This window comes from Anabas testudineus, chromosome 16 (assembly GCF_900324465.2).
Source record: "Anabas testudineus chromosome 16, fAnaTes1.2, whole genome shotgun sequence".
In the NCBI taxonomy this organism is placed as follows: Eukaryota; Metazoa; Chordata; class Actinopteri; order Anabantiformes; family Anabantidae; genus Anabas; species Anabas testudineus.
This window is the reverse complement of record NC_046625.1, coordinates 18,798,230-18,814,181: the sequence shown is the minus strand read 5'-3', so window position 1 is coordinate 18,814,181 and position 15,952 is coordinate 18,798,230. Positions and strand designations below refer to the sequence as shown.

General features: G+C 41.7%; 1 protein-coding gene across 1 annotated transcript; it reads right to left on the bottom strand.

Moving 5' to 3' along the window:
* Positions 1-488: 488 nt before the first annotated feature.
* On the bottom strand, positions 489-15,488 carry sall3a (spalt-like transcription factor 3a). Its single transcript, XM_026370063.1, has 4 exons — positions 14,085-15,488; positions 2,853-5,987; positions 2,355-2,692; positions 489-2,135 (listed from the first exon to the last, which is right to left on the bottom strand). The coding sequence occupies exons 1-4, from the start codon at positions 14,164-14,166 to the stop codon at positions 1,704-1,706; spliced, it is 3,987 nt and encodes a 1,328-aa protein (XP_026225848.1). The 5' UTR covers positions 14,167-15,488; the 3' UTR covers positions 489-1,703.
* Positions 15,489-15,952: the final 464 nt, after the last annotated feature.

Genomic DNA, 15,952 nt, shown 5'->3' with positions numbered 1-15,952 from the left:
ATTTTTTCACAAATAAAATAAATAAATAACCCAACAAAGAGCAAAAGTGAAAAAAAAATTTCTGGATCCTTTTTAGGGGATTTTATCGCCTGAGATTGTCTTAAAATAAATGAGCGTTTTTGCAAAATAACTGCTGGTAACAAATATTATGTATTAATAGTGAAATGGCAAATAGAAGAGCAGCTGTTTTGTACATTTAATAAGTGATACATTTTAAATAATTTACATAGAAATATAATCTCATTTTGTTTTCCTAAATTCAGTTTGGTGGACGCACTATGAAATTAAATCAGGCTTGGACCTTTTTTCAGCTCCAAAAGGTTAAATATTATTATAACTGTTAAATTTGAATAGCAACAGTCATGATAATCAAGAACATTTGTCACTTGTCATGTTGTATTTCAGTTTCAAAATATGGAAATAAAAAAAAATGGCAGGTAAAGGAAAGCATGAGCCAATAAGAAAACCATTCAAACACACACCTGTTCTTGTTTTTTTATTTAAGAAGGTTTTGATTGAGTGATGAGTTTGCACTCTGACGAGTAGCACAGATGCAATAACAGAGAACCGACTCTGCAAATTGTAGGAGTGGTACGCTGAAAACAATGAAAACAGCATGTGATAGATAGCTCAGTCAAAAGGTTAACGGTAACTCACAGACAAAACGTCTTGTTTTTAAAAAGTGCATTCACAAACATGACAAATACTCTCAACTCATGATGTCTATTTTTATGTGATACAAAATATGCATACCTGTTTTAGATTTGTCTGTATTTCTATACATAGATATTTCTTCAAAAGGATCACTTCTTTTCTTCTTTTACAAAGGTTAAAAGCAGGGTTGTGGTCATAGCAGCTTCGGATATCTCTAGCTTCTTCACCATATGACAACGTACGCACTGTAGTCTCAACAGATATCCAAAGGAAACCTACCATTTTTTCTGTTGATCAAATCAAATTACATGTTGTCTTTAATGAAAGAGATATTTATCAGTGAAGCCTGCAGTTTAGAAAAAAAAGATCAATAAAATGTTTGGGCCATTAAATATATTTTTGTATACCCGCTTTTTTGTCAATATCATAAATACTAAAGACACAGGACAATAGTATAAGACAATGCTGGGAGACTAAATGTAAAGGTTAAAATAGTTCAAACATTATTTTTTTCAAGTTTTCTACTTCATGAGAAAAAAATATCAGGCGAGCACAGAAACACTATACTTCAGTCTTTTCTTCAGTCTATTCATGACCCTTTTATATGTAAAAGAGCAATCATAAACAGGGTTGCCAGCCAAAGGCAATACTTTAAACAAACCTCCATTCTTTTCTGTTTTAGTCCAGTCCAGATTAGATGCTTGCCCATCATAAATGAGGCAGGATCCTGGTTTTCAAAGAAAATTCTTAAAAGCAGTCAAACATACTGATCAAAACCAATACGTACCATGCAAATCTTGCAAGACGACATATTCTCAAACAAGAGACAGTATTCTTCGTATAGGCAAAATATCAAATGAGGAGGGAGTGGGTGAAAGGCAAAGACCTCTAATCAATACTAAATACTATATTTCCAAAACCAAACAAAAAAAAAAAATTTAATCTGTACATAATGCATGAGTTCTGAATAGATCAGCAGTTTCTTTCTTTGCCCCCAGACTCTTAGTCTTTGCCAGACGCCTACCTTGGAATATTACAGAAAAGTCTTTTTAATTGATCCCAATCTCTTTGTTCTCTTCCATAAATCTGGAAAAGGGTCGGCCAGCTCCAACTTCCAGGCCAGTCTTCTCCATTCCCGTTATGGGAGGACTGCTTCCGGAGTGAACACGGTCCATACCTCCTGGCATGGCTCCCAGTGAAGTGATTCCTGTACCGCCGAGGCTCACGGGCAACTGGGTGATGCCTCCATTCTGAATAACAGAGATCTCATTGTTTTTCATGGCCAGGCCGTTAGTGATGGCGGCTGCATACTGGTTCCAGAAGCCTGGGTCAACATTCATGGCCCGAGCCGCCAGATCCTTCTGGAACATCTCGCTGAACTTCATGGCATCCCCGCCCAGCAGGGCCATGGGATTCTCTACAGACAGTCGCCGTCCCCTTCGGGCAGGAGCATTGTTCCACATGTGTGTACCCATGTGAACCTAAAAATAGCAAGACATTAAAAAGACATAAGATTAAAAGTCACAAATGCTCCATATATTCAACGCAAACACTGTATGTTAGTGTTAGTGACAACATTACTTTTAAAGCTAAAAAGTAAACATTTATGGAGTGATGTTCAGCTAGAATCAGACAGAGAGTGACATGTGTTTACTTTGACTCTATTAAAAATCTAACCTATCTCTATTAAACTCTCATACCTTCAGATTGCCCTTTGTTGTGAAAGCCCTTCCACAAATAGAGCAGGCGAAAGGTTTTTCTCCGGTGTGTGTGCGCTCATGGATTTGCAGAGCACTGGCTGAAGAAAAGTTTTTCCCACAGGAGTGGCAGTTGTGCTGCTTAGGAGTACGTCGTGGAGGTGGTGGAGCCAACATGGAGTTGATGCTGGAGTTCATGGTGGTCTGGGGCACTGCAGCAGGAACCTGGATGCCCACAGGTAGGTGAGAGTTGTCACTCAAAGAGACTGACTTACCATGTCCATTCATTTCCATTTTGATCATATTTGATGCAGTGCTGGCCAGATTAGAAGTACTCAGTCCTGAAAAGAAGTGAGATACATGTTAGAATACTACAGCATTAGAAAACACGAAAATCAACATTATATTAAGCAGATAGTGTTATTTATGAGTAGATTAGCTAGTATAATTATCCGATTAAATCAGTAAATCATTCAGGTATAGTTGACTTTAAACACATACCTCGATCTCTATTTAGAAACAGCATGTTGAAGTGGCTTTCATCCTTGATAAAATGCCTGCCAGGTTGAGTGGCAGTCAGATCAAGGGCCCCGGTGCCTTCAGTTACAGAAAGTGGAGATGGGGTCTCTGATTTTTCTGACTTCACTGTTGCCAAGCCAGCTGTATTGTTCTCCTGCCCCTCCTCTGCTGTCATGGCACTACTGTTGTTATTATTGTTGAGTGTAGCTGGGGACTTGGATCTCTGGCTCTCAGAATGACTGTGAGCAGGGGACAAATGCTGCATAGAGCCAGAGGACTCAGACAAAGCAGGGCTCCCCAAGCTTTGACCTTCAGCATCCCCCATTGCAGACAAAGAATCCGTGGTAAAGCAATCATTCTCTCCACCAAAGCTACTGCCGTTCTGGGTATGCTTCTGACCAAACGAACGGCTTATGTTGACAGTTGAGTCGATCATCTTCATCTGGTTTTCCATTGCAGCAATGCTGGATATGATGGAAGTTGGTGGTGAGCTCCCAGGTGAATACGATTTTGATAGGTCCACTTCTCCCTCTTTTAAGTCAGCTTCATCATCCATAGCCTGTTCCATTTCATCCAGAAGGTCATCATCATAATTACTCATCGCATCTAAGCTCTTTTCATCAAAGGAGAGGTCATTGTCCATCTCCTGTAGATTTTCAGGTACTGGGGTGTTGGGGATCTGACCTCCCATGTGCATACGGATGTGCTGCTGCAACACAACAGCATTGGTGAATTTTTTCTGACAAATAGGACAGGAATGCTGAACACGAAGTGGGGGTTTAGATCTATGGACACCAAAGTGTGTTTTCAGGTTTCCCTTGGTTGTGAATGCCCGGCCACATATCTTGCATTTGAAAGGCCTCTCACCAGTGTGGATACGGTAGTGCATCTTGAGAGCACTCTGGCAGCTTAGAACGCGATGACAGATGACACACTGGTTTGGATCGGTCATCTTTTTGTCAATATTTTCGACAAGCTGCTGCAGTTTTGAAGTCTCTGAGGTTTGCATAGAGTCTAAGAGGCCTCCAAATGGAAACTTTGCTTTAAACTGGTCTGAGAGCATGGGAAGGACGGGATGGGAAATAGGGTTGGAAATAGAGTTGGGGCTTGTGATGGGTTCAATGACCTGTCCACTGCTGGATGATGTGGTGGAGGTGATGGTAGTGGAAAGAACCACTTGAGTTACTGTTGTTGTGGTGGTGGTGTTTTCTCCTGGCCTAGTAGAGCAGCTTGGCGGAAGGAGGACACCCTCAGGTTTCAAGAGAGGAGGCACGTCGATTCCTAAGCTGGGTTTTGGGGAAGGTGAAGTAGTGGTCATGCCAGACTCAGTTACAATATTAGGCGACAAAGATGCACATTCGCTCGAGGGTGGTGATGGCCTCTGAGGTGACCTGTTGAGTGGAGTGAGGCTTGGAGACTCACCAAAACCTCCCATCATATTTGGCAGCGTGGGAGGCAGCTGGAGCCCGACTGAGGTGGGAACAGTTGGGAGGACAGGTTTGCTGTCTAGCCATGTAGTTACAGGTTTTTCTGGGGGCAAAGACATGCCATATGGGATGCCGGAGCTTGTGGGCACATTGTCCAGGTACTCTGGCACAGGATAAGGATTCATCTGAATATGTGGATATTTTTCTTTGTGCCTCTGGAAGTGGACTTTTAGATTTCCCTTGGTAGAAAAGCGGTTACCACATATGTTGCATTTGTAGGGCCTCTCTCCAGTGTGGGAACGCAGGTGGATCTGTAGGGCGCTGTCACTGCCAAAGACCTTGGCACAGAACCGACACTTATGCTTGAAGAAGGGGTCCTCAGAGCTGGGCTTAGTGTCAAATACAGACACATTTGGGGGCTTCCCCTTGCGGTGCTTCATCAGAGCAGAGAGTGGGTCGAGCGCATTGGCTGTGGCTGCTATGCTGGCCAGTGGGTTGGGGAAGATAACGCTGCTGGATGAGCTATGAGGTATCAGTGGTAGACTGGAGGCAGAGCTCAGGAGGCTACTGTGACTGAGCGAGGGAGGGGTGGTGGAGTTCCTGGGAAGAGCTGAGCTGCTGCTAATGCCACCACCTCCTGTTACACTACTGGTAGTGCTAATGTTGTTGTTAGTGACGGAGGATGAGCAAGAGGGAAGTAGAGATGACAATCCAGTACCACTGGGCGAGGGAAAGACTGAATTACTTGAGGATGTGTTTGGGATTGAAGAGTTAGACTGCTGACTGCCACTTTGTGGTGTTTGAGGGAGAGACCCTTCTATTGCTGAGGTCAGAGGTGAAGGGCCTTGACCACTGAGAGTGGCCGGCAACCTAACAGGCAGCTGATGGACAGGAGGAGTGATGAAGTTGTGCAGCTGAAGCTGACTTGTGACAGGCCCCTGGTTTCCAGCAGCGTTGCTATGATGATGGTTGAGAGCAGGCTGTGAGGCAGACTGTCTGTTCATTAGCGCCACCTGACTACGTATTTGTTCAATCAGCTGAAGCTGGTGTATCTGCTGCTGCTGGAGGGCCATCAGCTGGTCCAGGATCATGGGAATGGCCATGGTGGAAACCCCACTGCCTGCTGCTGCCCTTACACTCTGTGAAAATTGGGCTACGGCAACCCTGGTACCATGCAGGGTCTCCAAGGTAACGTTGGTGCTTGGCATGGCATAGCTTGTAACAGTGGAGGGAACGACATCATTGAGCTGAGGTAGGGAGCTGTCTGGCTCAGGAGATGTCACATCTCTCTCTTCAGGGTCCATAATTTTTTCAGGAGAAAGCTCTAGTTCCATCTGCTCGTCCTCCTTTTCTAGGACATTGACACCATTCAAGGTTACTGTCTCTTGGATGTCATCACCCTCACCAGAAGGACTGTGGTTGCCCTCCCTGGGGTCCTCGCTGTCAGCCTGCTCACTAGGGCAGCTGGGTACAGGGGAAGGCTCTGTTGGATATTCCTGGGAGGGGTTAGGTGTGTCCTCATTGTCATTTACTATAAGCACCAGGGGATTCTTGGTGCAACTCTTTAAATGTTCACAGAAGTCTGACCACTTGAAGAATTCAGCGCAACACTTCTCACATACATGGGTCTCCTCACTACCGCTGCGGCTCTCGTTCCCGCTGTCGGCATCATCCAGCGCATCAGCTCGAGCTACAATGAGGGGAGGGAGAGTGGAGGAGTGGAGAGGAAAAGAGAGAGGGAAAGCAAAAGAAGAGAAGAATTAATGAATAAATAATCAATAAAGAATCCACACATATTTTGCAGTGTACTGCTGCAAAGATTTAACCTTTGATTTTTTTCTCTCTTTTAACATAACCAAAATCAATATTCTTTTTATTTTTTATTCTGAACAAATTGCCCTAGTTCACCAATTCTCAAGACCCAGCTTTGCACATTAGCACCCTCTCCATAGAGCCAGCTAATAATTTTCTTTGTGCAATCCATCAAATTATGAGGGCCTATCAAATGTGGATACTGCCGCTTAATGAAATTCCATAGAACTTATTGATTTCCAATATTTCATACAATTCACGGCTGCCTCATCTGTTGGGTACAAATCAGGACTTTGATGGCCGCATTAGGATTCCCCTCTGTTATCAAGCCCAGTCATTTCAACCTGAATTTTGAAATGCCTGGGCCTTTTCATTTAGCATTGCAAAGTTAATATTTTAGCCCTGACTCTAAGGAACATATTATACTGTAATACACCTTTTGTTATGATGTCAAAAAGAGTGTGTTGTCAAAACTAAGCATGGTAATCTGTGGAAACTGTTGTCCTTATACAGTGTTAAACATATTTAAAACTTCAACCTTTTTTTTTTTAAATGTGCTAAAATTAAAAAACAAAACAACAAAAACAAAAACCTTCTAGTTAAGAAAGCCATAGTATTTCATCCTCTCTCTCTTTCTCTCTTTCCCTCCCCTCTCCAATGCTCTCTGAAATAAGACTCAACAAATTACATGCTAGTTCCATGGCAGCAAAGTCTCTGATTAGTTACACATGTTTAATCACAGTTGTAGGAAGCCACTTCCTCTTCCACATGCAACCATCAAGAGTCAAACAAGCCGGCGCAAGCTCTGAACATGGACCTAATTCACACCTGATCAAAACCATGTAAAGAAGGCCTCCCTCATATGTTTATTTTTTGTGTTGGTGTTACACTCTATGTGTGTGCGTGTGTGCTGTATACATATGTCCCTTTCATTACAAGTAGGAAGTGTGCTCAATCACCACCACAGCATCCTCCATGTAATTTATTTCAGAGCCTTCTGTTCAGTTTTACACACACAGACATACATCTACCAACATCCTTTCATCTGCAACTTTACACTAAAAACTGCTGCAACAATTCAATTTATTGCAAAGAATAGTGATTTAAATTATAAAATCATAGTTCCTGTAAAATTGTAATATATAGATATATTGTGCAATTTTGTTGAAAGATGTTTGGTAAGTTTATGATTATTAAAAATTGGGCCTGTAGCTACAAACTATGTTATATATAATTATGTGTGTACCATGTTTGTGAGTGAATATGGTGAAATATAAGTGACTGTTTAAAAATATGCCAATTTACTTCTAATGATCATATAAATGTAACTCATCCAATAGGCTTCACTAGTTTGAGGTCTGAATGTCAGACATAAAAAGACATACTGAAAGTGTCAATTTCTCTAAAAAAAACTCCTACAAAACACATTATAAACTGCACTCAACATTAAAGGTCCCGCTATGGTTTGTTAAATGATTAATTATAAGATTCATACAATTCTTCTATTCATTTCAAAGGTTAAAATGGAGCAGTCCCTGGTGAGGCAGTTGTAGCCTTTGTGTCAATTACAGTGACTCATTAGTGAATTCATTGCTCCTTTCATAATTTCTGACCAAAAGGGGCATGAGCTATTAAGGTCTGGTGTTTGTAACATAATTAATTATCAACAGGAAAGCTTTGGACAGACTCTGCGTTTTCATCCTCACTGGGGATATACTTATGCTAGATAATACTATTATTTAAACATGCATCACCCAGTTAAATTAAAGAAAAAGAGGTAAATCAATTAAAGAAAGAGATTTGTAAAATAATGCATGTTTTATTTTTTGGAGGTGCATTATATTCACCGTGCCCGTTTGTACACCGGCGCTAAAAAAAGACGAGTTAAAAGGAATAAGTGACTAGAAACGTCAGCGACATGTGACAGCAGGCTTAAAATCTCCTTAGCCCAGCAGCGGACAGCAGAACTCATTTCCATAATTGAGGGTTGAAAGGTCAACACAAATGAGTAGGCATTGTGTTGAGCTGATTAGTTATTAGAATGGTATTACTGTCAATCTCTTTTATTCATTCACACAATTACAAGTGGGGGCCTTTGTCTGCCTCTGACCTAAGACACACTGACACGTTCTTACACATTTATGGAGAAGGGACAAAGAGCATTAACAAAGAATAAATAAATAAATAAAAGGAATCTAAAATCATACACATATGACTTGTTTTTGCTGTTATTGGGAGATACACTGTGAACCGTGTGTATAACAGTGTTTGTACAGGCCAAGCATGTTAAATTTAACAAAAAAGAAGCCACTGTGTGTCTGACTAATAATTTAAATGACAATTTATGTATTTAAAAATGTGCTGATTTTAAATGAAATCTTTTTTCTTGTTTGGTATTTTCTTTTTTTTTCCAGTGTGAGCACTAACATGACATTTTCCTATTTTAATTCTTCATGCTCAATAAGAGATTCACTCAAAAATGTGCACAAAAAGATTTACCAAAACAAGTAATCGGTCCAAGTGACAATACAAGCCACACCGGTGTCCAGTGTCTGATTATTATTATTATTTTGCCTCAAGTGAAAATATTAAAACTGTGTTTCTGCTCATAATGATAATATTCACGATGCATTCACAATCAACCTGAAACAGTGCAGTACCACTGTGCTGTGCAGCTGGGTGAAGGCGACATTTTGTGGTTGATTTGTGTTTGCAAGACAGTGAAAAAGTGTGTGTGTGTCTGTGTGTGTGTGTGTGTGAGGAAGGATATTGATTTTCCTGTACCATGAGAAAGGAAGGAAAAAAATCCAATCCGTTTTTCATTCCTTTAAGAGTCTTCATTTACTCAGATGCAAATATTAAGCTGAACGCAGTCAATAGGGAGATTGTGGACATTGAATCTGTGTGTCCGCTATCTTGCTCAGCAATCTTTGGCATGCTAACTGAAACCGCTAATCTGACATATTATATCAGATGAGGTATTCATGCTTTCCACTGATTCTGTGAAAGCCACAGAGCTGGGCATTGAGCGAAGCGCTGAGCAATTAGACATTTTCTCAGTCTTAACAATTTCCAGATTCACTTAATGAATACACACACAAGACAAGACAGTGGTGACATTTACTCTATGTTAAGGTAAAGTCAATGGCGTCTCAATAAAAAATGGGTTATTGCTAATGTATTGGATCCTACATTTCAATGCAAAACAATTGGCAGCTTAAAACCCTTCCATCAAACTGTGATATTTTGGATTTCGTACGAACAGTGATCTCTGCACAGCGCTTGCAATTCACAGCCTTCTCAGAACCGCCCCTCCTTCTGCTTTCTCAAAATGCATTCTTCTCAAGCATCTGAGGAGAGCTTAGGACCCTTAAAGAGAGATGCATCACTGTAGGGCCAGCCCAAGTTGGGAGGGGAGGAGGGAAAAAAAAAAAAAGGCCTGCTGGATTTAACAATGTAGGAATTCTTGTGCCAATTACTTTTTTCCATTAAATTCTTTTACCACACCTCCACCAGTCTAATCTCAGGGACAGCATTATATGTGGAATTTCTTCACGTTAATGCCAAGTTGCTGCATTTTCGTTTTTTTTAGTTAGTACAAAATCTTCAGGAGAACATAAATATGTTTATCCCTTTTTAAAAAAAAATCTATATCGATGACATGGTTAAAATACTGCATTAAGTCCTCTATTAGAACCTTTCCCTTATGCTACACCTGATGATTTATTTTATGCTTGTATTAAAAAAGAAAAGCACTATTGCACAGTCCCTGCCCAGTCTCTGCTGTTATAAACACATAACGCATCTCCTCGAATGATCCCATGTATCATCAGACTTGAGTGAACTCTGTGTGTGTGTGTGTGTCATCGGCCTGGTCAGCCCCGCTGCAGAGTGGTACAGTCATATCTGCACTAACAGAGAGGCCTTTGTCATTGCCTGCAGATGTGGAGCAGCCAAAACATTAACGATTTGTTTGTGTAAGCATTTGCAATACAGTATTCAGTGACAACACTCTGTCCAGATGACTGTGTCACCCGTCAAGATGGCTCGCTGTCGGAACATTTCTAAAGAAGTTCCAAGTCGAACAGGAGGCTTTGGGACCTAATGGATGTTCGTCCTCTGCAGGCCGTGCAGATATTGTAACAGATTCTTTTAGAATAGAGTCTTTTGTCCATGCTTCAGCTCCCTTCGAATGTCCACAGTCAGATTCTAATTCTCAAATACTGAAACTTTTTCCCTTTTGACACCTGCAAAGCATTATCGAACTGATGCATCCCATCTGTCGGACTCCTCCTCTGTGACCCCACTTCATGAACAAACCAGCACTAAAATCACCCAAACAAACACAAACAAAATCACATAGAGAGAAAAAGCCACTAATAATCGAATCTGCTTTATCAGTTGAAGATGTGCTACTTTTATCTCTCAGCGCTTGAGTTTTTTTGTGAAATATTCGATAGTCCTTCGCGCTCCAGTCTAGTCTTTCCTCTCAATCAGGATCTTACTTTTCCGTGTGTGTTTTCAGAGCTGAGTAGTAATTAAGACACAGCCATATTTGAGTGCCTTCTAAAAGATGTCTTTGGCACAACTATGTGGGTGGTCTACAGGCCTGCACCCAATGGTGAGAGGGAATTAAAACAAAAGCCAAACAAAGCCCCACTGCAAGGGAAATGGGCATCAACTGTGTTGTCACTGTCAGCTGGGAATTTTCTCAATATATTATATTTTTGCGCCTCATGTACCTATGTTGCTGCCTCACACGCTATGTTGTCGTAGAAGTTAAGCATCGCGAATTTTACAAAGATTCTGACATTGAATATAGTCATTCACCTGTCCAGTAATAGAAAATATACTTTTTACAGTGCAACAATAAGAGGACAGTTTACGTCCCATAGTTAATCCTGGACATGTTTGTCCATAACCGAGAAATCTCCACATTCCACATGCATCCCGTGAAAGACAGTGGATGCAGAGGAAGCGGTGTTAAGATGGAAACCCTCCTCGTTGTTCACACTTTCTAGGGCACGAGTAAGCTGTGCTGCCAAGGTCAACGGCACACATGTTGTAATTGTGCTAGGAGCTTGACATCTAGCGGCAGGACCTGGCTGGCTGAGGCTAGACAAAGGTTAAGTCAGCAAGCTTTATAAAAGCACTCCTAAGCAGACCCCCACCTTCCCTTCCCCATCCTAACACACTTACACACACACACACACACACACACACACGGGATCGCCCATGCCTCCTGGGGGCAAGTGTCTGGAAGGCCTGAGGGGGAGATGATATGCCAGACAAAGGCTTGTTGGCACTTGGTTTTTGTTTTTAATGTTTCCAGGGATGCTGCAAATTAAAGAGGTCCTCGCTCTGTGGAGCTGCAGTGGTCAGCAGCACAAAAAAAGTCACATGTATAGGGAAGAAAATAAAGTTTAAAAAAAATTCTGAACACATAGAGTGAAATTCATGTCCATTTCCCCCAAATATGTTGATATCTTCTTTCATCAAATCCACTATAGACACGTAAAATGTGCGTCCTTGAGCACAAATTGATCACTCGAATGCTTGACTTTCTCTTTTACTGCAAGCCCAACATATATATATATATATATATATATATATATATATATATATATATATATATATATATATATAGATATATAGATTTTAAGTCCAAATCAAGCAACTGACAACTGGAACTTTTGAATTCCTTCGACATTATATGCAATGATTTGTTGAGGCCAGCGATCAATAGTGTCGTCACGAGCTGCACCGTGGCAATAGGCAGCGGAGAATCTGATCATGCTGCAATAACACACTGACAGTTGTAGCTCGCCTTGTAAGGTAGCTTCGGATGAGACATGGTATTATTAGGTTTACTTGAATGTGTATGGGCTCACTGTGTTCGGCCAAAAGCATGGGATTGTTTCACTGCAATGCTTGTCTTGAAAACAGGCATGCCAGTATAGTGCTCCAATGAGGAGAGGCAAGTACATTCCACGGCCACCTCCAGTCTGAAGCACAATGTCATGGACACTATAGGTTACCTTTAACACAGAACGTGTGTTTATCTTATTTTAAAACAATAAATATACATGTATACACACAGAAAGGTGTTCAAATGGACGAGGGGAGGGTGGATGGATTTTCCCTTAAATTGCACTGATCCTCTCTCCTGATGTCTTGTTGTACAAAATGTCTCTTATTGTACAAGTATTGTTTTAATAATTTTAAGATACAATTCTACTGCAAAGAAGTAAGACTTAAGAAAAAAAGCAAGTTCAATTCCATTCTATGATCCTACAGGAGAACAACCTGATGGATGTTTGGTATCGCTGACCAAAATCTGGGGAAGGTTATCTCAACACTGAAGCAGCCACAACATTCGGGTGAATTGCCACGAAATTACCAGAAATCCACGCAGTCAATCGGACAAAAGAGCCAAGAGCCATCAGAGTCGACATTTCCCCATGCAAAGAGAGCTGTTCCCCAGAGATTACATCACATTCTCGATTCTAAAGTGTGTGTGTGTGTGTGTGTGTGTGTGTGTGTGTGTGTGTGTGTGTGTGTGTGTGTGTGACTGGGGGAGTGTGCTGGGCGAAATGGGCCAAGGTAAAAAAGGCATAAATAATAGCAGTGATTTGTTGGAAACGGTGAGCTTTATGGGGACCAAAAAGTTTAGCAGTGTCCAGTTAAACAGTTGTAAGACTGAGAAAAATTCTGGTTATGACAAAAATAAATCACAGTCTTATTGATGGAGGCTGTTAAATATAAAGAAAACAAGGTGGTTGATTTATCTAAATGTCTATGTATCCTTATGTTTCTCCACATTTATTCTAATAAAACTAATAAAAAACTACATTTAATAATTGTTAATAAAACAGTTTTATATAAAACAATATTTGATTACAGTTATTTTGCCACAGTTATAATCTTATTCCTGCAATTCACACAGTTCCCCCTGCATTAGATCTGACTTTAGTTCTAGTAGGGTCGTTTCATTGCCAAAAAAATGAGCTCTGTCATAAAGGGAACAAATCAAATGTGCAAAATTTATGTGAGCAAAATAAAAAAAACAAAAAAACAAAAAAAACATTTCCATAACAAAACAGGGCTCCGACCTGCAACAGAATCCGCATTTTGCCCTTCGGAGAATCAGACAAGCGCTGAGGGAAAAAAAAGACACTAATGCCAAATAAATTATAATAATAATCATAATAAATCCACCTGTTTCTATTTTCTATGTTGAAAATCGTGCATCTCTTGAATGATGGGAGTCTAAATTCGCTACATTCAGAATTCAATTGCTCCGAGGGAGAATGGCAAATATTTTCCAACTTCTCAAATTGTGCGAGTTTCTCAGTGGGCGCGCACGCACATCCAAAGTCCCCTATAAGATTTCAAATATGGATTAAATAACACAGTTCCGGGAGTTGACACATAGCAAGGTAGTAAATCAATTCTATTTTGAAGCAGGCCTTTAAAAAAAAAAAGGCCTCCAGCTCCCAATTTAAATGTACTTTAAATGTACTTGTAAAATGTTGGGAATTATTGTGCGCACTGGTGGCATGCGTCTTAAAAGTCACCATATCATATAACATAACGTGATGCAGCCAGGACCAGGCGCACGGAAAGAGATTTTTGGGGAATAAAACAATAACTTAGAAATGGAGAAATGTGCACTTCCCGGTTGTGAGAGGGGATACAGTTAATGTAACAAGTCTATCGCAGCGGAATTCTTATTATAATAAATGATCTTATCGGCAGCTTGACATCAACCCGGGGCTTCTATTTAAGTTGAGATGCTTTTATCTGTTTAAGTTAAGAAAACGTCTAGAAAGTGAGTTGAAACGCTAAAACAAAGTGAAGTGAAGCCACAACAGCAGCTGTGAGGAGGAAGTTGACTGTTCCTGTGAAGGAGACCTCAGCTGACCAAAAAAAAAAAAAAAACAAAACAACAAAAAAAAAAAAAAAAGCCACTCACCGTGCTCGGAAATCACCCCGGCTAGTGCTGGATCCTCGTCCGACTTGAGGTGCTGCGGCTTGGCTTGCTTGCGTCGGGACATGCTGCTGGCGTCAGTGCTGGCGATGCTGCTGCTTTTGCGCTCCGGGATGCCTCTGCGTTTTGCAGATACATCAGCGAAGAGCGAATGAATCAACACACACAAAAAAAAGTTCGCAAATAGTCTGGTGGCGGAGAGAAGGTGGGGTGGTGGTGGTGGCGGGGGGGGGGGGGGGTGCACAAAATCTGAAATTAGCCGGTGTTGCTGCTGCCGCTGCTGTTGCTGTGCGTCGGATTGCGCATGTCGGTATAATAATTATGATAGTGAATAATGCCTCGCGATTAATGGCACCGTGTGAAGGTGGTGAGGATTGGCTGGAGTCCAGCGGACGCGCATTGGATATGGTAATGAGGGACGGGCTAAGCAATTAGCCGCTTCACTCTCAGACTTTATCCGTCTCTTTTCTCTTTACTATCCAGCCTCCCCCAACAACACAACACACCAAATCTCTTGTTATGCCCAGCTCACGGGGGTGGGGGGGGGGGGGTGGGGGGTCTTCAACTGGGGAACGTCAGACTGTTTTTCCCCTTCCTTTCACGAAGCGCACTGACTCACAAGTGCTGAGGATTCACCGCCGCGGTGAAGTCTCTTCTTCACGAAGTGTCTTTCATCTTCATCACTCTGACCTTTATGATCCCATTTGTTCCTCAGGACTTCAGAAGGCGTCTTCACATAAAGTCTCTGTCGGGATCTTGGCTCAGTTCTCGCACTTTCTCTCTCGGTAACTTTCAGTCTCTGAGATATCTTAGGACATTAAAGTTTTCTCTTGATGGACGTCATTGTCGGTGTCTCTGATGGACACGGACGCGGACGACGGGAAAGTGAGCAGGATGAGTGAAGTTCTTGACAAAAGCAATCAAATGTTACCAGGTTTCTTTATTTAATCGCGCAGCTTCGCGCTCCAAACTTTGACGCGCGTCTTCCACCGAAAGCGGTGCCACGATCAGTAACAGTCCTCCTCTCGGCACCAACGTATATGTCAGTGTGATCAAAAACTCATTTGTCCCACAAAAGAGACGTGGCTGCAGTGTCAGTCTTCGCGACGCGAAGTTCCCCCTCGCCGTAGCTCCCGGTTGCGCCTTCGCCTCGGTGCGCGCTCCAAAAGTGTCTTTTTCTCTGGATATTTGGTGACTAAACAATCAAACAAAGCTCGTCTTCCAAGTTGAAACTTCAGTGGCTGTCTTTCCCCTTTGGTCGGCTCGCGGGTTCAAATCGAAGCCAACTTTAAAGTTATCTTCTGGCAGCCCGCGAGAAGCGTCGGTCTCTCGGTGTTGGGCATGGCTCTGTGTGTGTGGGGGACTGCGCTGTGTGTGAGAGTTAACCCCCAAGCAGAGGTTCAGCCCATTGCTTTCAGCCGCCACTAGGATGTACCACCACGTTACTGTTCAATGGATAGTCCTCAGACTCCAATGTGAACACCCAGATCTGACCTCCCATCATATAATAACGCACAGCAGTCGCCGCCTGTAAGGTATTGGCTGTCATATTAATAAATATATCTATGGAGAGAAATAAATATATTTTTATAAGACGGCGATTTTGTGGTCACAGCTTCACACCCGGATTTTCTCACTTTATTTCTAGTTTATGAACGTTTTACGCACGGTGGCAACCATGGTTTGTCCCGTACTGACACTAATCCCATCCTGGTGATTTATTTCACAGCAGCGTGTAAGACTGTATGCGATTGAAGACAGAAAACACACATTACACATCAGCGTTTTCTACATTTTGTGTAAGACATCACTCCTCTCGCGTTACAATTAAAAGAGGTGAAAAGAGAAATGAT

Coding starts and splice junctions, on each gene's coding strand:
- sall3a (XM_026370063.1), bottom strand. CDS start 14,166: ATGTCCCGACGCAAGCAAGCCAAGCCGCAGCACCTCAAGTCGGACGAG. Junction 2,693..2,852: donor GTTTCTAAATAGAGATCGAG/GTATGTGTTTAA, acceptor ACTTCTTTTCAG/GACTGAGTACTTCTAATCTG. Junction 2,136..2,354: donor CAACAAAGGGCAATCTGAAG/GTATGAGAGTTT, acceptor TGCTATTTTTAG/GTTCACATGGGTACACACAT.